This window comes from Plectropomus leopardus, chromosome 21 (genome assembly GCF_026936395.1).
Source record: "Plectropomus leopardus strain MGB_pleo_1.0 chromosome 21, ASM2693639v1, whole genome shotgun sequence".
In the NCBI taxonomy this organism is placed as follows: domain Eukaryota; kingdom Metazoa; phylum Chordata; class Actinopteri; order Perciformes; family Serranidae; genus Plectropomus; species Plectropomus leopardus.
This window is the reverse complement of record NC_142196.1, coordinates 15,643,538-15,665,662: the sequence shown is the minus strand read 5'-3', so window position 1 is coordinate 15,665,662 and position 22,125 is coordinate 15,643,538. Positions and strand designations below refer to the sequence as shown.

At 42.3% G+C, this 22,125-nt stretch overlaps 1 protein-coding gene across 2 annotated transcripts; it reads right to left on the bottom strand.

Annotated features, from left to right (window-relative positions):
• Positions 1-475: 475 nt before the first annotated feature.
• On the bottom strand, positions 476-21,760 carry pde7a (phosphodiesterase 7A). Of its 2 annotated transcripts, none has more exons than XM_042510176.2 (12): positions 20,704-21,760; positions 10,193-10,253; positions 7,280-7,369; positions 6,477-6,640; positions 5,844-5,907; positions 5,043-5,239; positions 4,329-4,460; positions 4,118-4,209; positions 3,815-3,959; positions 3,624-3,720; positions 3,338-3,418; positions 476-2,375 (listed from the first exon to the last, which is right to left on the bottom strand). In XM_042510176.2, the coding sequence occupies exons 1-12, from the start codon at positions 20,839-20,841 to the stop codon at positions 2,104-2,106; spliced, it is 1,533 nt and encodes a 510-aa protein (XP_042366110.1). In that variant the 5' UTR covers positions 20,842-21,760; the 3' UTR covers positions 476-2,103. The 2 variants fall into 2 exon arrangements, with proteins under 2 accessions (XP_042366110.1, XP_042366111.1); XM_042510177.2 differs by having other exon boundaries at positions 7,280-7,366.
• Positions 21,761-22,125: the final 365 nt, after the last annotated feature.

Here is a 22,125-nt window from a genome sequence, read left to right as displayed (position 1 = left end):
ACAAAACAATTCTTATTTTCAGGTGTTTCTAAACAAGTAAAGACAGTTGAACTCTATACAACATTGATGCCAATAGATATCCCTAAATCCCACACACTGAGCCTTTAAAAAGACATGGAAATCTGACTTTTTACAATGTTTTCACCTTAAAAATGTCAATTAAACAAAAAGCAGCATAATATCTCACAATAATCATCCAAATTGTAAGTGTAACTTGTCCAAAAAAACACAGGTCAATGCAACTATAATGCCAAATTAGTGCTCACAAAAATGTGTTTTCCATTATTTAAGTGACTGATTCTTAACATTTAAAATGTAACATGTCAGTGTTTGTTTATGCACAAGGTTATTTGGTATATCAGACACTAATGCCGCACATTTTTTCAAAAGGGTTACATTATTGCAAAAGTTTGAGAACCACTGGGCTAGAGTATAATGTTAACTGCTAACCGCCTGTGTGAAAGTCAAACAAAACTTTGTCAACAACAGGTTTTATTATTCAAATCGTAACTGCAACAGGCATGTATCAAAAAGGTCAATACAGCAAAGCCTTTACAAAATCTGGCTCGACACCGAAGTCTTCCCAAAAATGGCTGTCGCAACAAATTGTAAACAGTTTTATCAACAGTCTTACAGCACTTACAGCAAAATACAAATCAGCTAAAGTAAGAAAAGCACCTGTTATCTTTCAAAATGTTTAAACACAAACACAATTTGTGCCACTATACAGAATCAAAGTAGACAAACCAAACACAAAGAAATGGAATGTTCAGAGTCACTCGACCATTTTGTTTCCGTACAAAAAAAGGACAGCTGGAGTTGCTCCTCACAACAAAAAGGCAAAGGGATTGGACAGTGCATTCAAAGACAAGCACACCATGCACTTGATGGGAACAGGAGCTGGTTTGGTCACTTAGCATAGTTTGTGCATAGTTATAAGGCATCAATCGAGCAGTCCTTTAGGTTGCATGTGGCTGTGAGAGACATTCTGCAGAGAGGGAGAGTCGCCTTCAGTAGATCCCCGCCAGGAAAAAAAAAACAACCCTGCATCGTCCGCAGTCACATCCTCCCCCTCTCCCTCTTAATAAGAGACTGGCAAAACCCTGAGCGAGTCAAGTTGCGTGGAGTGGAGTTCCAGGTGAGATGCATGTGCAGTGAGTAACTGATCTCCAGTCTGGGAGGGAAGCTACCCCGAGTTCAACCAGCACTGGAAGATTCGGAAACATCATCAGAAAAGGACTAATGTCTACAATACCGTCAGGGTCTCTTGAAGATGTCTTGGAGACGAAGCTGCACATCCAACACCATCGTTATTTGGGAGTGCAAAAACACATTGTAGCACAGGTGGAGTTACTTATGGCATCTGGTGTGTTTGAATAAGGTTCTGCTCATGGCTTCAACAGTGGGATGACAGTTCAAACGAGTGGTTCTTCACATCTGTGCTTCGAAGGCAAACCGTGGAGCCGACATGATTCACTTCAGTTCAAGGGAAAGAAACAACAAACAAGGAGATGCGTAAACAGTCTTCGTAGAGGCAGCAAAAGGACTGGGCTTGTCACATTTTTTTTTTTGTTTTTACATGAGGAAGAATCTTCAGTACAAATGCAACGCGGCATTACTTAAAAGTCTCAGGAGGGTCTCACGTCTGAATACTCCAGTTGTCTCAGTCAGTTCAGTTCATTCTTCAAATCTTTGTTTTCAAATGGCACTTCAAAATACCAGAAAAATGTCTTCTTCAGTTCATATACTGCGTTCCCCTTGAGGTTCACCAACAGAAAAAAAAAGTGGTGTGCTCAGTCAGTAATGCCAAAACTACAGTGGACAAATAAATAAAACAAAGCAAATTAAAGAAAATACAGCAGTAGCCAAATGAGGTATCTATGTATTGCTCTATGCCAAAAAAAGAAGAATTAAAAATTAAATAAATTAAATAAAATCAGTGGTTTATCAAGATGGGAGGCAAAAGCAACAAAACATAAACAAGGTGTGTGGGTCAGGTGGGGCAGGGCTGCAGGCCGCTGCGCGCCCCACCCGGCCCCCAGTGTGTGGTGCGGCCCTGAGGCCGGAGTCGGGAGTTTGAGGTGAAAGGGCACACAAGGAGTGTCAGGATTCTCTGCTTCCCTGAGGTATTTCTTTGGAGCTGGTTCCTCCTGCGGCTGTAGCTGTGTTGCTGTCTCTTCGAGCGGCAGCGGCAGCATCTTCTGTGTCGGCGCTGGCTGAGCTGGGCTCCGCCTCTTCAGAGGTTTGTTCCTGCTGCAGGCCGCCCCAGCTGGCCTTGTTCAGCCCCATGTGGCCAAGCATGGTCTGGGACAGCCGTGTGTCGGAGAAACGGGCCCACTCTGCAAACAGCGGCTCCGCCACGTATGTCATGAAGCCTGAAGGGAGAGAAGAGGCGGCAGATACAAATTGGGGCTAAAGATTAGGCGCAAGTTCTGAGCGAAAGCTGAATGCAAAAAATAAACAACAACAAAACAAGTTGCAAATTCACGAAACTGAGGTTTTACAGTATTGACCAAACAAGCAGTATGCAATCCGTAATCTAAAAATAATACCATTACTGTTATTCACGTTTCTTTTGCTGCCATCAATTGCATGTTTGTTGAAATATGATCTACTGCAGCTCACCACTCAGCGGACAGCTGAGAGGCAAAGAGACACCACGTAGAGCCAGCTTATCTTTCAACCACCTCTGTGAATAAATATGACTATGATGGTTTTGGGGAGTATTATTTTGATTTTGTTTGATAAAAGGGTGTTTTACAATGAGTTAACAAGGCTAACGTTAGTGTTAGCTTTACCTGCTTCGGCTTCCAGACTGTGGTCAGAAAGCACGGCAGAGACTTTGTATTCTCCTGGGCCAGAGTTGGTACTCACTCCAGAGCTAACCCTAGTCGCTCCACTCAGCAGCCAGTTAAGAAGATACAGGACACTTCTGCTGGTCTTGAGGAGCCGTGAAGCCACTGTGATCACTCTCTTTCCACCTGTCGTATTTACTCTCTCTCCCGCATGCTTTACTACACAAACACACACATGTACTAGCTACGCACTGAGCTATTCTGGGTCCACTACTCTTTGTTCAATGAAAGACAGACATTTGGATCAGTGCGCTGTTGGTTTTTTTTTTTGTGAGTGTTTGATAAGGAAAATAAAGGTAAAAACAGGCGAAAAACACGTTCTCAAACTAGTGAGAGTGACACTTTACGGCCGTACTGACGTATTGTCACCATAAAAACTAAAAAGCAATCACCATCTCCTTTTGTAATAGCTAAATGACCACAACAAACAGTTCAATGTATTTTCTAATGTCAATTTCTATGTATATATCAAGGCTACTTACCCATCTGAATGTTGCCAACTGTGTTGATCTCTCTGTCGCAAAGTGGGCTGACTTCAAGTTTGTGCTTCTTCTCAATGTCTCCTAAAAGAACATGACAAAAATAAAATCAATATTTAAGATTTTATATGACATCATACGTTCTTCTACTTAAGAATGACTTTGTTACAGAGAACAAACACAGAGAGAACAAAGAAAGAGCCGTAATGGAACCAAAGAAAAGAGTAAAATAAATAACTGAGGGAGAATGACAAACAAAGTAAGAGCAGGCAGCAGAGAAGATGATAACCTTGTTGGAAGAACTCCTCTGTGACTTTCTCACTCCACTGTTTGCTCAGCTCCCAGGGTCTGCAGGGGTTAGAGATGTCTGCACACTTCAGAGCCATCTGTGCGAAGTGGGAATAAAAACAAATCAAGAGTTCACAGTTTTTCTGAGATGCAGAAGTTGTGTGTGTATGTGTGGCAGAGAAGGTAACCGACCTGCAGGATGAAGTGACGGTGACTGCCGTTGCTTAAGAAAAGATTCTCCTGGTCCAGGTGCCTGCGAAACCTGGACAGGTACTCATTCTGTCTGCTGATGTCCGTGGCCAGGATTAAGGAGCCCAACTCCCTCTCCATGTTCAGGCTAAAGGGTCGGAAAGATGAGAGAACAGAGAACTCAGCAGAGAGGTCTTTGGAAATATCTTCAATTTCTGGAGTAACATGTGGAACCTCTCAGCGAGTAGTGTAGTGTGTTGCAGAGTTTTCTTGGCGCACTGGGTGTCATTTCAGTGTCACACTGACCTGTCTTCAGCAGGCAGGTGGGAGAAGAGCCCAGTCTCTCTGAGCAGGCCCACTGCTGACTTCCAGTGGTGGTTTTCCAGAACTGAGGTATTCTGCAGGGAAAAATGTGCACATTCACAACACACATTTAATCGATCACATGATGAATTCCACTTTGGGAGTCATGGCTAAGTTCTGTCAGGGATACAGACTGACTGTTATGTGCTTTTACCCTATAGAGTGTAGCTAGATAGTGGTCAGTCTTGATGAGAAAAGGCTGGTTGACCCCGGGATGATCCAAGTCATGAGTGGCGGCTGCAAGGAGTCCCAGTAGAATGTCACAGGAGGTCAGACACTTGGCAAGCTGCATGAACAAACAGACAAGGGCGCAGAGATAGTTATGACTGATCATTAGATCCAGTTCTGGAGATTATGCATCGTCATCGTCGAGACTGTACGATTACAGCCAAAATGGTAATCAGGACTATTTTGCTCAATATTGAGATCACTATTATTTATCACAATTATTATTTGTTTCTTCACTTTGACATTCAAATGAACAGAACACTGCTTTTACTTTCACGCTGTGCTACTTTCCTGCTAATGTACAAATCTTTGCATCAAAATAAGACTTGCACTCACACAAAGCCAAAACACTTCCAAACAATGGATGATGATGGTTGATAACTGATGATTTTCGGTTTGCCCGTCTGCAGTCACAAAATTCAGGAGTTTTTTACAGGTTGCCACTGCTGCAGTGAGCACATGTAGCAAAAATCTCTTTAAAAGTGGAGACAGGCTGTTTCTTTGTCTGATCTGATATGCAGCACAGTTTTATGTGCGTGCAGGACATATATAAATGTCAATATCAAAATCTTGACCATGATTAATATTCAGTTAATAGTGCGACCCTACTTTGATGCTTATGCAACTTTTCATGTCTCACCATGGGTTCCCGCAAATAGCAGTACATGGCCTGTGTGACATCTGCAGCATGGACAGCGTTGTGGTAGGGGTTGTCACTGTGGTAGTCCTCCTGGACCATGACCAGGAACCTCCAGAGTTTAACCATGTCCAGCTGAAAGAGCTCCACCAGGCCGTACTGGTTCAGCAGGTGGAAGGTCAGGGTGATCAGGCTATTTCCTGAACAAGAAGACAATCAATCAGAGTGAGTATTCTGCTTTTGTGTGAATCTTTTTGCTTTTTGCTAAAAAGAAGACAGACACTGTAGCAATGCAAAATACCATCAATCTTTTGTGCTCAGTGCACTGGAGGAGTTATTTTCCTTTTTTAAAAAAAAAGATTTTATTGGTGCATCCAATTTTTCTAAACCTGCCTCAAATACCTCTTCTACACTTTCCATAATTATTCAGTGTTGGGATTTTTCATCATCTTTCTAACCACAGCATGATGCACTGTGGCTGTTTTTTTTCTTTGTCTCGTCATCCCTATTGCCTGTAACCAAACTCCATTACAGCTGCACTGGAAAATTAACAATATATTGCTGCATCTTCTACAACAAGCACCTGACAATGAGGTACAAAATATAATTCAGTGATTCAATAATAGAGCTAATTTTCATTCAGTAAATCCTGTGTCTGCAAGCACCCAATAGATGGCACCATAGGTAACACATTCAATCTGAGGCTGGTTTGATGCTGGTTGATCATGTCAGTGCTGCATTTCTTCTGTTATTATGACTTCTGAAACAACTTCTGAACAGTACTTCAGATCATATTTCACGTACCGTTTGTCAACCTGTCGAAGAGGAAAATGTCAAAATTCCAGTTCCCGACTTTTTCCAGCATGCACTACAAGAACGGGGAAATAAGAAGAAAAGAATTAGTGATGGGAAGTCTGAAAAAGGAAAAGAGGATGCATTTCGTCTTAAGGGGCATCCGCGCCTAAAACTACAACAAAACAACAACTCTAAATATATTTTTCAAATCATTCTAACTTAAGTGAACTGCGGAGTCCACACCACAACTAAAACAGTAGCAAGCAATATCAGATTAATTTGAGGAACGATAGAAACACTGACAACCAATCAAAATCCTTCTGAATTTACAGACAGTCATGTTGAACACTGCAGGTAACATTGTGAACCGACTGCATTGTGGTTCTAAATCTCACGCCAGTTTGATTTGAAAACAAAAAAAGGGGTTTTTTTGTGTGCGCAACATAAAGCAGTAACAGGTCATCAATATTTTCTTAAGCTGTCGACACAGCTGGAGTGCACACCGTGTACTTGGTGCCACTGCTTACAGAATATTATTCTTCTTCAGTGTGGATTCTTAAATTACAATTATAGCTATTGTTAGAGTTCTTGGTGTGAATGGCCCTTTATTATGGTATCATTATATAAAGGAGGGTGTCATACTCTGGCCTGTCCAGTGTAGTCTTCATCCAGGATGTGGAGGGGGATCTGTTGGGGGATTCCCCGCAGCAGACGGGATGAGTGCAGGTACCTCTGGAAGCTGAGTAGTCTGTGGACCCTCCTCTCAGGAGCAGAGCTCGTTGACGTGGACCCATAGCCAAGCCGTGCTGCACGCAGAGGTACACAAAAGAAAACATTGACAAAGATGTAATATGTAAAATATGTAATGTATTTTGGTAAATGTTTGTTTTACAAGCTCATTAGGCTCTGAGAAGCGTTTGGGTAGCATAAACTCAGTGGGGATCGGACACCAACACAGAGATATACAAACAGTCGCTGCTGACACAGCCGCCCACTCATAAGCCTTTCGTCTGGGATCACACAGCAGACATGCTTTGTCAGTGGTCTCTCTGTCACACACACACACACACTCACGCAGAAAAGCACTGTGTCTGAATAAACCGTGGCTGCGATCCGGAAACACGTCAGCATGAGGTAGGATTACTTATGGGTCAGAATATTCACTCACACACACACACACACACACACACACACACACCACACACACACACACACACACACACACACACACACACGTTTCTCTGTAACTGATGTTTTCTAAAAAGGTTTCAGTGAGTGTGAAAAAGATTATTTTATCACACACCCATACACAAAGCCTTGATAAAGAGCCTCTCAAATAGTTTACAATAAGACACACCTTGGCCTTTATGGTCATGTGAAATGCTGTATGAAAGCAGTACACAAACATCAGTCAATCATGGTAATACGCTGTGATTCATACTCACTGTGAAGAGTTCGGAAGTCTATGCACAGGTACGGGTGGGAGCTTCTTCGTTCCGGTTCAAATCCAACCTGACTTCTCACTCTCACATCTCCTAGAAGAAATCAGCACTTATTTCCTCAAGATTCATGCTGCTTGAAAAGAAATGTGTCTGAATGTGCAAGGCTAAGTAGTATTTACAAATCTTTTTTTTTGATTATGTACTGGAATTGATCTTGCTGAAGTGCCACAATGATGGGCTTTACCACACAACAATGACCAGAAAACTACAATAAGACAATCGCAAATGTATGTGAAGCTACCAACACAGGTGAAATCCTGCCTCTCTTCCAGGGTTTCCATCATCAGTCATTCTAAAAAGCTCGACCTGACTCTTGTTTTTTTTGGCAATATACTAAGATACATAAGAATTTACAACTCACCAATATTTCCCCACTTTTCTTAACTGGTACTTTTGCTTATCTTATTTCCATTTGTATAACCTGTATTTTTTGGTTGCTTTATGTTTGTTAGCATCCTGCATGTTTGATATTTTGTGCTCAATACTAAAAAAAACATACATATTATATTATATTCCTTTACTGCCAATATACCCCCAAATCCTACACACTGGACCTTTAACTGACAGAAAGCCTCAGCATTATGCCTCAGCTTTTTATAGCATTTAAGAAATAATCTGTCCTATACTAAGCATTGCAGGAAGCAGGACTTCAACTCTCTATTGTCAAAATGTGGTAAAAACCCATAATTTTAGTACTCCAAGCAAACTAAAACAGGCAAAACATGTGATTTTGTAAATACTATTTGACCCATATCTAGTGTATACTATCCATGTGCGGGCACAGTCACGCACAAACACACACTCCCATGTCCCAGAAGGGAAAATTCAATGGAGAGACAAGTCAATCAAACAGCTGAGCATGCAATGCCATGTCAGGACATTCTTCTCTACTATTAGTACTCAGAGCCACTGAGAGGGAGCTACAGTACATCTATGACTGTTTTTAGTAGTCAGGCAGAGGAGCAAGAACAGGCTCCAGACTCGGACCAAAAAGACGGCGGGCGGCCTGCTTTTAGACTGCAGTCAAGAGCAGTGAGAGCGTAGTGAGGTGACAGGATGGTGCTATGACACTGATGCAGTAAAATGCTAGTGTGTCGTTCCAGGCAACACTCTATATGCGGCAAGACTCTATATGACAGTGTACTCATCAAGGTGCTAAACAGTGCAATGGTATGTTTCCAGCATGGCACTTTTGATTGTGTCGTATGTGCATTAGAGTTAAAATCAAAGCAGTCACACAAGTGTGTTCGCCCAACCAGCATGTTACTTACTTGCAAACAGCTGTTTGAATACTACACAAGCTCCTATCAAAATACCAAAAACTAAGAATTACAATTCAAGGCATAACGGTGCTCAACATTATTTTTGAAAAGCTGTTTGTAAAGTTGTTGGTATGAATGTGGAAAGTGAAACCGTATCAGTTGCATTTCACGTGCAAAACATAAATTACGACCCAAAAGAACACTACATTTCATGCACTCCTCGGGGGTGTGTGTGTGTGTATATATGCCCACGTATACATCTGTCACATCTGCAGATGCATGTGCTAAGGCTCGGCACGTGTGTGTATGCCTTTGTGATTAGTGTGTTTTCAGAGTCACGGGGTCCATGTTTCCCCTGCGGTGCATTAGTGCTGGCACTCTGGGGTGGATGTAGGTCATGTCATTATAACTGATGCGGCGAAAGCTCTGAGTCCTGCTATTTGAAAGCACATCAGCATTAACTTGGCAGACTGAACCCTGGCCCAGGCAAACACCAGTCTGCATTAGCGTGCCTCTCCTCACACTCAATTTAATATAAAATCTAGAGACACAGATGCTTTATGCCCCTGACGTATGAGACTGCCATCATACTCGGCCAAGTAAAATGATTAAAAAGCTAAAGCTCCTTCAGTGAGCTTGATAAATTGCTGTTAGTGTGACTAGACGCACGTGGCAGCAGTCAAGTCACGGGCACTATCAAGATGGAGAGTAACAAAGTATAGCAATATTATGTGAAAGCAATAGTAAACAGGGTTTCAACTGTAAGCCCTAAACTGCCCCTGCTGTTTAATGCTCCCTGCCTACTCACTGTGCTTCCCAGCAGCAATCTGATATCTATGAACGACACTGACAGGAAAACACTGTGAGCAATTCTACTTTCATTCTTTTTCACTGCAAGCTCGCTACACCATCTGATTTATGAATTAAGGTGGCAAAAGTTGCATGCATGTGAGGGCACATCTGCGTGGGGTAGACTAAAGTCAGGCGTCCACCCTGGGTCTAATCGCATCATTATCCTCAATAGCCTTATTGATTAGGAAGCTGCTCTGGCTGCCTCCTAGATGCATTTGACTCCATCTGCCTGACAGAGCTATGAACCCTCCATCCTCTCATCCATTTTCTAAACTGCTTATCCTGGGTAGGGTTGCTGAGGGCAGCAATGGACAAGTAGACACGCACATACACATGCAGTATGTTCACACAGACACATGAACACAAAAACACTCTGCCGATGAAGTCTGTTTAGGGTTTAAATAAAATTCTGCACTCTTGGCAAACCTGATCAAACTTTAAAGACACTCAACACTACAGATGCACACAATCTAAACCTATTCTGATTGAGAGATTACCAAAATGCCAGAGATTGAGTGGACATGCACTCTAGGGCATCCCCATCTCTTCATAATCTCTACATCCCATTTCTGCTCCATCCTTTTTCCATCTCGCTGCTTTTTAAGCCATTGTGTATGAAAAAATGAACATGATCATGGAGGAGATAAACCACTGATGTCTGGAGATTGTTTGCATGTGTGTGTGTTACTGAAAATGCATGTGTAAGTGCATGTGTATGCACTATGAGTGGGGAAACACTTACCTAGCATGCGAATGTACAGTGCTGTCTGGTCAGAGCTGTCGTAGGAGATGGCCCCTCGTCTCTGAACGAGCAAAAAGGAAACATCATCAACATCTGTCTGAGGCTTATACAAATATAATGTTGCATTTATATTATTATAAAAAATGGAACAGGTCTCAAAATTGATGTAGGTGCTATAACAACAACAACATCTCCCCCAAACACACACCTCAAAAACAAGAAAGAACGTTGCCACCATTGGTTCTAATCTACTCTGTGTGTGTGTGTGTGTGTGTGTGTGTGTGTGAGAGAGAGAGAGAGAATGTGCATGTGTGAGATTGAGTGTGTGCACAAACTGCTGCACTGATAAATATGTTCCAGCTCCATATCATCAGCCTGATATGGCTCTTACACCACTGCCATCAGTCATGTGAGAAATGCACGTGTTATATGGACAAACACTTGCACACGCGCACACGCACACAGTTTCCCATAAATAGAAATTACATTGGGTCCCATCCAAATAGATTTGTCCCTACCCCACCTGCTAAGTTTTCTGTGACATTCTGACTTCCCTTTAAAACTCTGTCTCAACACAGTTGAAAATAAACAAAAATCAAAAAAAAAAAAACTTTTCCAGTCTGACGTCAGCAGGTGAATGCAATTTGAATGAATTTGAATGTGAATCAACATTAGAGGCAATAATATCCGAGGCATACGTGTCCCACCAACCCTTGACATGTCAACACGAAGCCTGGGTTACAGTATCTGATAAATTATTCTAACAGTCTTTTCATGAAAATGATTCTGTATAGCATCTTTAAGTTTACATTAACACAAAAACACGAAAAGACAAGGAAGTGGCTGAACACAAGGCAAAAACAGTAAGCATGTCCCCATGTACATCATGGGGAGTGAACAGGAGAGGTTTGTGATACCGTTTGTGTTTGTGAGCAGCGTTGATGCTTATCACCTTAAAAACAATATAAACCACTCAAAGTAGTTTGTAAATTGTGCCTTTGTGTTGGGATTGAGGCAATGCCTTCAATGCCTTCCAAAATTGTTGTTTCTTATCAAGGATCACTTTTCTCAAAGAATGTGAAGAGGCCCAAACAGCTACAACCGTAAACAAGCCTGACATCGCTAGACCAAATCACAAATGTGAATCAATCTGGGACTTCTCGGTTCATGTTGGATAACCAAAAATTATCAGTGGCTGTAGACCAAAATGCTTCTGAGCCCAGCTGGATAGACTAACAACCCATCAGAGCAACAAAACGTATGATGCAGAGCTATACAAACAAATGTAAACAGACTATACTGTGAGATGAACTAAAATCGTGTAGCATTAGGATGTTTGTGAATAATTTCTGCTGTTTGAGCCATCAGAATTTGAAAATAGCTTCCTCATCAGCTGCAACCATCTTGGTTGTTTTTTAAAATGCCTCTACAGTGCTCCTCTTTATGAAGCTAGGTTTACATTTGCTGTACTGTCCCCGGTGTGAGGCCACGCAAGCCAAAAATGATCGCATATATATTTTGCTAAAGCATGAATGATCCACAAGTTATCAGTCATCATCTGAAACGGTTGTGATTGGCTCGACCAAGGCCAGATGGGCTGGAAATCTGTCTGAATGGGAAGAGGACCAAATGAATCCATCAGAGCACATAAAACGAGAGCTCACAGATTTGCTGTGTTCCCAGACTATGTAATCTTTATCCTGTGCCGCTCTTGTCCTACCAAAATATAGCTGACGCAACATCTATTTTACATGTTGTGATCATGATTATTCAAGACCAAAAAGAAGTTTTCTGAAATAATTTGAGTACCAGTTCAAGCGATACAGCTAAATCTGTACTTTAGCAATTCCCTACTGGTGTGCAATTTTTACTTCTCATACCGCACTGAGTGTTAAATACTATAGTTAACTAATGACACTACTGTTTTATAGATCAGAACCTCTATTCTAAAAACTCTGAAACTGCCTTTTGAAAATACTTTTCTGAGTAAACCTTAGGTAAGAGACATGCACAGGAAACACAGATGTGCATGTTCCGAATAAGTAATTTGTTTATACTAGCTAGGCACGCACCAAAAGTTTCCAGTTCTGCATTAAACCCTTTTGCTATTTGAGCTCCAAAAAATGGTTTTGGAACATAAACCAGAAACAAACATTTTCTTTAGGTTTCTGGAGCCACAGTTACAACTAGCCTGCTGTGAAATAATTCAAGATTTGGTTTGAATGAAGGTGCTTCTGTTGACCTTGGAAGGCTAACAAGTTACCAAAATATGGATGAAGATCCCACTGAAATAAGTTAAGACATTGTCTCTTTTATCTCAGGGTTGCATGATAATATCAGCATGTCATTGGTATTAGCTGATATTGGCTTTAAAATGAAATATCATCAGAACCAGCCAACATGCTGATTTTTATTGACAAAGTGAAAATGTACAAAACATCAACTCTAAGTTGAAGTATTTTTCGTATTTTGCACAATGAATGAGTGTTACACATTGAAAAGTATTGGATTTCATGTCTCCATCTGCTGGTGGGCCATCACCATAAGAGTATGCATAATATAATGCTGATGCCACTACAGAAGCGACATGATGATCACTAAAATTAGGTGAAAAAACTTGGATACATCGATATCAAATATTGGCCCCCAAATAAGTTGTTATATATCGGCATATCAATTACCAACAAAAACCCCTGTGTCAACAGTATCCCACACCAGGAGCCAGCTGCAGCTTCAGATCACTGCAGCTGCAGTTGTAGTGGGTATGACTGTGGTAACTGCATATTTGCTCTGTCGACAGACAGCTGCTCCAGGCTACACTGAGGTGTTGTCTCACCTCTCTATGCACTCCACACATCCTAGCTCCCCCCCAGGCCGACTATCCACTCTCCTTGCTGGGGCTTCTCTTGTCTAGGGTTACCCATTCCACAGGGAGCCTGCATGGCTGGCCATTTCATGACAGCCGTCAACTGGCCACACCGCAAACACATGCAAACACATGCAAACACAAATGTGCATGCTTGTATACTCATTACTTCATATCCTCAGGATTACTATGAATCTCCTTCACACACACACATACACACCTGACACTGTCTGTCCTCTAAGCTCATGACAGCCGCCAATCCAAAGCTAATATTTTACCGGCTAGCAAACAGCTTGACTCAGGGCGGGTAATCTGCAAAGCTGTATTTTAGTGTCAACAGGCCTCTGTGTTTACACACAGCACCAGTGGTTAGTGTGAATATTATAGATTGTGTGTATATATGCATGGGCTCTGTGTGTGTGTGTGTGTGTGTGTGTGTGTGTGTGTGTGTGTGTGTGTGTGTGTGTGTGTGTGTGTAAGGCCATTGGTATCGGCTCTAACGTGCGTGGGAACTGTATAATACTGGCTCTAGGGCTGGGAATGAAAGAGTGACCAGCCCTGCCAACACTTGCCCAAACAAACCTTTTGGCCAGAGCTTGCTGCAAACACACACACACACACACACTCACACAGGGCCAGCCACCACTTGGCACTTAAGTGGACATTGGCATTTGGTCCCTTGTGAGCTGGTAAGAAGGAGGCGGCAGCGCAAACACTTTGTCAATGTCACATTCCCACTGTGAACGGAGGGGAAAGTCACATTTTACCCTTGAATTGGGCTGCCCACAACACACACCCCTGCCACACCTTGTGGTGCCAACACACACAAAACCATATATCCATGGTCTTGTCATGGTCCGAAATGAACCTGAGCCCCGTTGAGAGCTCTGTGTTTTTGGCATTCATGCCTCACAGCTGAGGGTGATGGGAAATAAGGGAGAGAGAAAGATGCTGGATGTCAAAGGCAGGAACTGAACTTATTGTCGGAGATGGGAAATTCACTAATTAAAGTTACCTTAAAAATCAGTTCAATTTGCACTCGCTTATCACAAACTTTAATAATATGAAACATGAGGAATGTATACCAGCAGTGGTGGTGCACGCTAAGTTGACGCCACAGCAAACCAACCAGCTCAATTAGTTTCCTTTATGCAAGAAACTACAGCTTTGTACAGCCTCTGAGTAATAACAGCCTTCTACAGATACTAGTTACTGGAAAGGTTTAACTATGAAACAGCTGCAGGTGGTACTGACTTGGTTACTTTGTTGATTTGGACATTTTCTTAAGCTTTTAATTTGTGTTTCAAGCCTAAATTTAGCAAAATATAGAGGTGCTGGCAATAGGCACAGTCTGGGAGGGATCTCAACGCTCTGCCTGGAAACATGAGTGATACAGTGCACATACGTAGGTTTTGATTGTGGTCGATCACAGGTGTGTAACAGGGTGAATGAAGAAAAACATGGATTAAAACAGCAGCAAAATCATCAATAGTTTAATGCTTGGATGTGGGTTTACTCCTTATCCTCAGCTTTGTCAATTATAAAAGTTGATGACCGGAAAAATTATAAACTGTATATAAAAATGAGGGACTTTCTCCCATTGCACACAAATGAAGCCAAAATTTGAGACATGTAGAGTAGCATACCACACCCACCACAAGTACAAGACAAATCCTAAAGCCTGCAAAAACGCAACATTGTAGTGAACAAATATGAAGCCTAACGTAGCAATAATCCACTTTAATATTCAAATATTCATGAAGATGTGATTGACCTCATATGTAATGACACTGACCTAACCTTCACCGCTTCTCTTTTAACCTAATACTTCATAGCTAGCTAAATACCGTCTAGTATTTTCATTAGGGTTTCCGCTTCCAGGTCAAAGGGCAAAGGGGGCTGATCGTGGACTGATGTGTCAGTATGGTGGGCAAGTCATGCACAAAATATCCCAAATCCCAGGAGTTGTATCAATGTCTGTATTTATATACAGTTACTGAGAAGAACGCATCAACTTTGCATTTAAAGATGTTTTTTCTGTGACTTTAATACAGGGTTCTTGGCATCTAGTGGCTAATAGAGAAATTACAGCTTTAGAGACCTGTGCTTTGGCATCACTGCTGAGCTGTGCTGGTTGCCAGTTTGCATTTGACCCAAAGTCTCCAGCAACAAACAAGGCAAGGATTAAAATTTCTACCAATCTGTTAGTCTATGGCTTTTTTTTTAACTAAAGATTCATGCAAAACTGGAGTATACAGTGTGAAATTTGATTCACTGGGCTATTAAGGAACAAAGTCACCATCCATCTTTGACAGATCCTGGACAGTGATAACTTTTTTTAAACATCTAGAAATATTTCAAGGCTTTTGTAAATACCTCTCTTGAGCCGTACAAATCAAGTGACAGTTGAAGTTCACTAGTGCATAGATAAGTGCTTATACAAACCTTATCTTATTCTGCCACCTGGATTTTGCAAATGTACTCGTGTGAATGAGCATTTAACTGCTTAACAATGTCCAACATTACTTACAGGCCACTTTTTTTTTTTTGTTTACTTTCGTAAAGCTTTACAAATTAACCGAAACTTCATAGTTATTTTTGGGAAACATACTTGGGGTGCCTTTAACAAAACACCTGGAGTTGCAGCCGGTTGGGTGTTTGCTCACAGCAGTCTGAGAACAAACGAAATTCAGTTTTGTTTGGAGTTTACTGCTAGCACAACAGTCTGCCCATTGTGCTCCCTGCAATTCCACGTGAGCTCGTTTACATACGGCTCTGTTTCTTATCTCGGCTTAGTCTTGCTGCCTGGGGTCACAGCATTCAGGTTTCTGAGGTCAGGAGGTGACATGATGTCAAAACGCCACACTGTGTGAGGAACTCCAGGTCTTCAGTGTTTGTCAGTTTCTGACTCCTTCAGTTAAACAGATGCTGATATAGCGATATTTGCTCAAAGTAGACAGATTAATGTATTGTGTGCATGTGCACATGTTTAAACCAAAAAGAAGTGGCTGAGTTACAAGGATTCAAATTCAAAACTCATCAGTTTTTTTTTTTCCAAACATGCTCTCTTGTCGTAATAGCATTGTGATTGAGCCTTCTGAATGGCATTGACCGGTCCAGTGCACAATACAGCATTCTCACACTTCCTTGTTCCAATCACAGACATAAAACCTGCCTTTATGATATCCTTTAGTTTTAAAATTGGGTTTCAGCTGATGACAAGCCTATTGCATAGTCAGCTACGACCAAGCAAATGAGGAAGCTAGCAGTATTCCTATAAACTGACATATCAGAAACAAAGCAGTGCACGCACACAAACACACACGCACATTAATACCCAAGATAAAAGCAGCTGGACTCTGCACGGTTTCATAAACTGAAAGCTTCCTTCTGAGTTATGACCTCTTGCAGCGCTCTGCTGTGTGGGACGGCACATTCCAGTAACCGAGTGCTAGGCCATAAATGCGGACAGGTTTGGAGTGAGAGTGTGTATGTGTGTGTGTGTGTGTGTGCAGCAGCCATTGCATACACAAAAGCCCTAGATGGAGTCTACCTGTTGTAAGTGTTTTATGAGAACACTGTCCACTCTGACACACTCCAGCTGCAGTGAGTTTTTGAGAGAGGGCTGTTGGTTTGAAGGGAGGCCTGGGGTGAATTGGCCCGGTGCCTTCACTGGCGAATGACAGAGCAGTGTTGTAGCCAAAGAACAAAGCAGCGTGCTTGTCGAGCAGTAATATAACTGCGTCCGATGATGGGTTGTTTTTTTTTTTTACTGGTGAGTTAAGTGTCTTAAAATGATTTAAGCCGTCTTTACACAGAGAGCTTTAAGGGGCCTTGTATAAATGTGCTTTTTTATGACACAAGTAGAGTTAATGGGTGGGGGAAGAGTGAAACTTGCTTCATATTCTCACTGGCTGTCAACCCTGTGCAGGAATTTCATTCATCTAAAACATCATCCTCAGGCTCTAATTGCTTCTCTGGGCCAGCTTAATGCTCCCCCCTTTACCTTCTGAGGAGAGCAAACAAAACTCAGTGCGCCTGTGGAAAACTATTTGGTGTTTAAAACTAGTAACATTAGTTAATAAACTCTGTCTTTTTTATGGGCTCATCTCACATGCCGATAGGACTACAGCAGATATGAATAACATTCAGCAAAAGCAGCTGGCTCCTGACATTGTGTCCGTTAGTATGTTGATGTATGGAGCCACAATCTCACGGCTGATTGCACTCAACACTGCAGCACAAAAACAGAACGGTCATGTGATAAGAGGGGCCCCTTTCAGTGAGAGACAGACAGAGAAACAAGCGGGGAGGGGGGTGTATCCATGAAGACAGGATATGAGGTTTGACTCCTGTTTATTTACTAAATACTACAAATCCTATTTTAGTAAACACTACCATGCATTCCAGCTCTTTCATGCAAATTTCGCAGAAAACCAAACATTGGCAGGGAGAGGGTTAAGGTTTTGTGAAAGGTTGTGAAACACCAGGCTCAGTGTCTGAACAGCTCCTTCAGCATTCTTACCACATCCTGAAACTACGTCAATCAGATGGCAATGCGCAGAAAAAAAACTTATCGGTTCAGTTAAAATCAACAAAGTAACTCCCTCAGATATGCGTTCTTCTCTTATCACGCTCTGCACAGAAACATCCATAGTGTGGATGAAACAAGAAGCGCCATCTCCCACCACGCACACAGGCCTATTATCATCTCCTGTCCTTAAACATCTGAAAAGAGAAGGAGTCGATCTGGGGTCAGTGGCCAACATACTCTTGATGATATCTCTGAATGTGATATGATGGACTCAGCTGAACGCAGATCAGCTTTTCCAGTCTAAGCTGCTTTCCTCCCATTATCACCACAAGCCATATGAATGCTCAGGCCTCATCAATTCTGTGCATCTGTTTATTGACCTTTGCTGGATGTTTTTCCCCTTTTTTAAAATGTCAATTACACAGCCTCATCAAAACCATGATTGTGAATGGTTTACTAGTAACAAATCATGACCGCCAGCAGCATGGTATAGAAACTTAAGTGCTGCCATGTCTAACATCTCTGAAATGAGTGCGGTAAAGCCAAGGTAACTCTATGTGTTTTTGTTTTAGATGGGAACCACATGACCCTTTCATGTGTCCTACTACTTGCCCTGTACTCCTGCTCCTTTCATTCTGCACCAATCTAATCTTCCTCAGTCCTGTGTTTACCCTTCACTCCAGAGAAGCCAGAGAGGACCAGCATGCATCACTATATACAAGGGAAATTCAAAACATCTTCCACCTCACTTTTAGGAATTACTTAACAAGCAACCAACACACATTGTAATAAAAACAATAAAGGCATTGTATTAGATAAATGAGCCCATTTGTTTAAAGCCGTTGCTGTTTTCAACGCCTCTTCAGCCGCATATTTACACCCAATCATAAGCATTCCACGACCACAGAGTGACATATTCTTCTGAGACTCTGTCGTGTCTTCGACCCTACTCTTTCGTCCTCTGTTTACAAGAGGAAATGTCTTCATCTGCGAGGAAAGGGGAGGGGGGTTAGAGGGAGAAAGAGAAAGAAAGAGAGGGAGCCTGTGAGTGTGCGGAACAAGATAGCCAGAGAAAGAAAAGAGACTGAGACTCCGGCCATCTGTGAGTCTGGCAGCAAGCCAAACCACTGCCCACAGAGCCCAGGCACATGCCTAACTGCCTCTTTCTGCAATGGTAGTCCAGAACTGCTTCCACAAACAACAGGCCTGTGGAACCACACACAAAAACACAGCAGCCACCAAGGACAAATGCACCCTTATGGTCATAAATAGGGCCGAAACACAATATTTGTAGAAGTGTAATTGCTCTGTGACAAAGGCTGAGTGACACGCTGTGTGCGTGTATGCATGTTCACCCAAAGCTGCTACTGTTTAGGGAGAAAAAAAAAGACAAATGAGTATGTCAGCAGGTCTTTATGTTGAAGTCTTGTTTTTGCACAAAAACATTTGTATAAATTGTGTAATTTAACATCTCCACAAGATTGACATGCAGATCATTATTGTTTCACTGTAAACTCACTTATCACTCCAAAGTGCAGTGTTTGGTGCAAATGACCCCTTTTTTTACAACAAAGGAGAACAATTACACCACAGCTCACACCTGCCGATTGAAAATGAACTCTGGCCCACTTGAGAAATCCACTGATAAACCCAACCAAGAGACACAATAGCATTACGCTTGTGTTTGTATGCAGAGGGTGAGCAATGCAGCATTATGCTGAGATGGGTTTTCTCCAGAGGTTTTGGGACCGCTCCAAGGATCCCTCCTTTGGACTGCAGCCTGAGAAGCAAGGTCCAGGATCCACCAAGGAGCAGGATAGCTTCAGGCTCTCGGATTACTATTACAAGTTTTTCTCACTAACATAGAGCGTTATAATGGAGTGGTAGCATAATAACTTAAAGTATGGACTGAATGGATGGACAGAAAAGTCTTATCCAATAATTTATGACGACATCTGTCAAAAACACTAATAAACAAAAAAAAAACACCGAGGACGAGCAACATTGCAGGCCTTTGATAGCCAAGGCTATGCATCAGTCTTTGAGGGAACTGTGATGGTGTGGTAGGTTCAAAGAGGACACACATGGGTGGTTATGTGGAGCAGTGTCTTGTACAAAGCACTAATGGACAGCCCATTGAAGAGAAGGCTCTCAGAGTCAAAGACAGTGACTTAATGCTTAGTTAATGTGTTGGGAGATGCCATGCAATGTCGTGGGACTTTCTGTTCATGACCAACTAGCAGGACATGACCCGAAGAGATGAAAAGACACCATGCTGCTTTTGTGCTAAACCAGTGAAGCAATGATAAGGCTGTTTAGCCATTCTGAAAACTGTAACGCTGCAAAGAAAGGAGATCACTGACTCGTGACTTGATGTGCAACTTTTCTCTGAACTGAGGTTGCAGGCACAGGTGTGCTACAGTTTGTTAAGCATGTGTAGTTGGCAAGGCAGATCATCTGAGACACATGCTTACACACAAGAGTGACTCAATACTTGGCTAATGCATTGGTGATGCATTATATTGCTGTTCCAGTTTTTTTTCTATGGACTCTAGCAAAACGTGACCCAACAACATAAAGACTGCTACCTTTTCTTTTCTTTCAGCGCAGAGCAGAAAATAAAGAAGCAGGTCTAAGAGAAGCACAGTTTCAAGAGTTCAAGACACTGAGAAAGCAGGAAGTTCAAGCATGACTCAATGATTTATGTTTCTTCTGTCAATGTGTCAAGGGCTGTTAACACAAATAACAGTGTGGCACGCTCCTTCTGCCAAATGTAGCAAGTCCCAGGAGTAAACTGGTATACTTTAGGCATCACGCTGCTAGCGCTGGCTAAAGTGTAAGCCAAGAGGGCCTTTATCTGTGGGCAACATGCACAAATGCAAAGTGGTTTTAGGTTGAGAACTAAGAGATAAGAAAATGTTGTGTGCGTCTGTGCAAGTGAGTGCTCACTATGCGTGTTAGGGCCTAGATATCCAACAACCACCTGCAAGATTCCTGTGGATTATTCATGTATTTGTTAAAAAGGGTGCTGGTTTTAAGGCCCGTGTGATCCCCAGAGCCAAACCCAACAATGACTAAATGTTAAAATAATAGAGATTTTTAATGATTTACCTGTGACAGCTGTCTCGGATCAGGAGCCCCGAAGAGAGAAGAGCTGGAGCTGAAACTAATGGCTCCCCTCCGGCTGAGGACATGCTTGGGAACCGGCCTGTCTAGAGGCAAAACCGGCAGCTGATAACATACTTCCATTGAATAGTCAGGGCTGGATCCGGATCAAAAGTATAAAAAAATCAAAATATATAATGAAAAAGATAACAAATGCAATGCGAAAACAGATGACTGGTGAATTAGAAAATATCCCAAAGCCGAAAAAATATGTCAATATTGTGGAAACGATCTGCTATCGAGCTGCAAAGTATTTCTGTTCATTATGAGCGACTCAAAACTTGTCCAGATCGCCTTCATTGATGCTGCGTCTTCTCTACCTCCACCGTTTTACCTCCTTTGCTGTCATTCTGTAGGAAGAAAATCATGCTGCTGTTGCATTTGCTCCTTTCCTTCTCATTTTACTCAAATCCGGGCCCACGGACGACGAGACCTTCTTGCCATTTTCTGTGTCTTTATGAAAACGCTTCCTCATTTTCAAAGCAGAAAAAAACGTCCGCTCATTTGCCTTTCGTGGCGTTCACAGATCCGCATAACACATATCCCGAAATGAAAACAAAAGGCACGACCACTTCCAAAAAATGTCATCAACATATCATATTGTATGCAACACCGGCGGATGAGGTGAGGCAGCTCCAGGATGTGAGACCTCGTCAGCCGCGGCCGGGAGGTTTTTCTCTCATTCGGACTTACACCGGCGAAATATAATCAACATGTAGGGCTTTTCCGTCTTTTTTCAGAAGCTGCATGATGAGGGAGCAGTTGTCTAATTCACCGCTGACCGTAAAGCACAAAGTGTCTGGCTCAGAGAGGGGAACCCCGACGTTCATCTCATTCACTGCGATTCCGGTGGCTTTAAAGGAAACGTAATGGCAGGTAACGCAAAACTACCAACCAAAAGACGACAAATTAACAGCCTACGGTGTGTTTATTTCCCTATAACTACCTATCTACCGTCCTAAACATTAGCCTACTGTATGGTTTTAAAGCACACACCACCTGCCAGAGATGGTGCTGTTGGAGCGAGCAAAAAACGCCCTTGTCTAAGATAAACCAATGGCATCGAGGCTGCTAGTATAACCTCACTGTTGATTGGGCAAACGCGCTCAGGACGTATATACCGAAATACACGATTGGCTATGCGGCCAGGGCGATCCCAAGACCTATATGAGCAGTCGTTTGCAAACGGCGTGGACTTTCTCAAGGGTATTCCTCCACAACGGGGCTTGCCCTGCAGCGGTCCACATCATTGCCTGTGATTACCTTCCTCTCATGACTCATACTACTTGGGAACTGAGACTCACCGGGAGTTTGAAATACTGCCGAGGAAATACAGTAAAATGTTGCAGCTCCGTCAGCCTGAGGCAA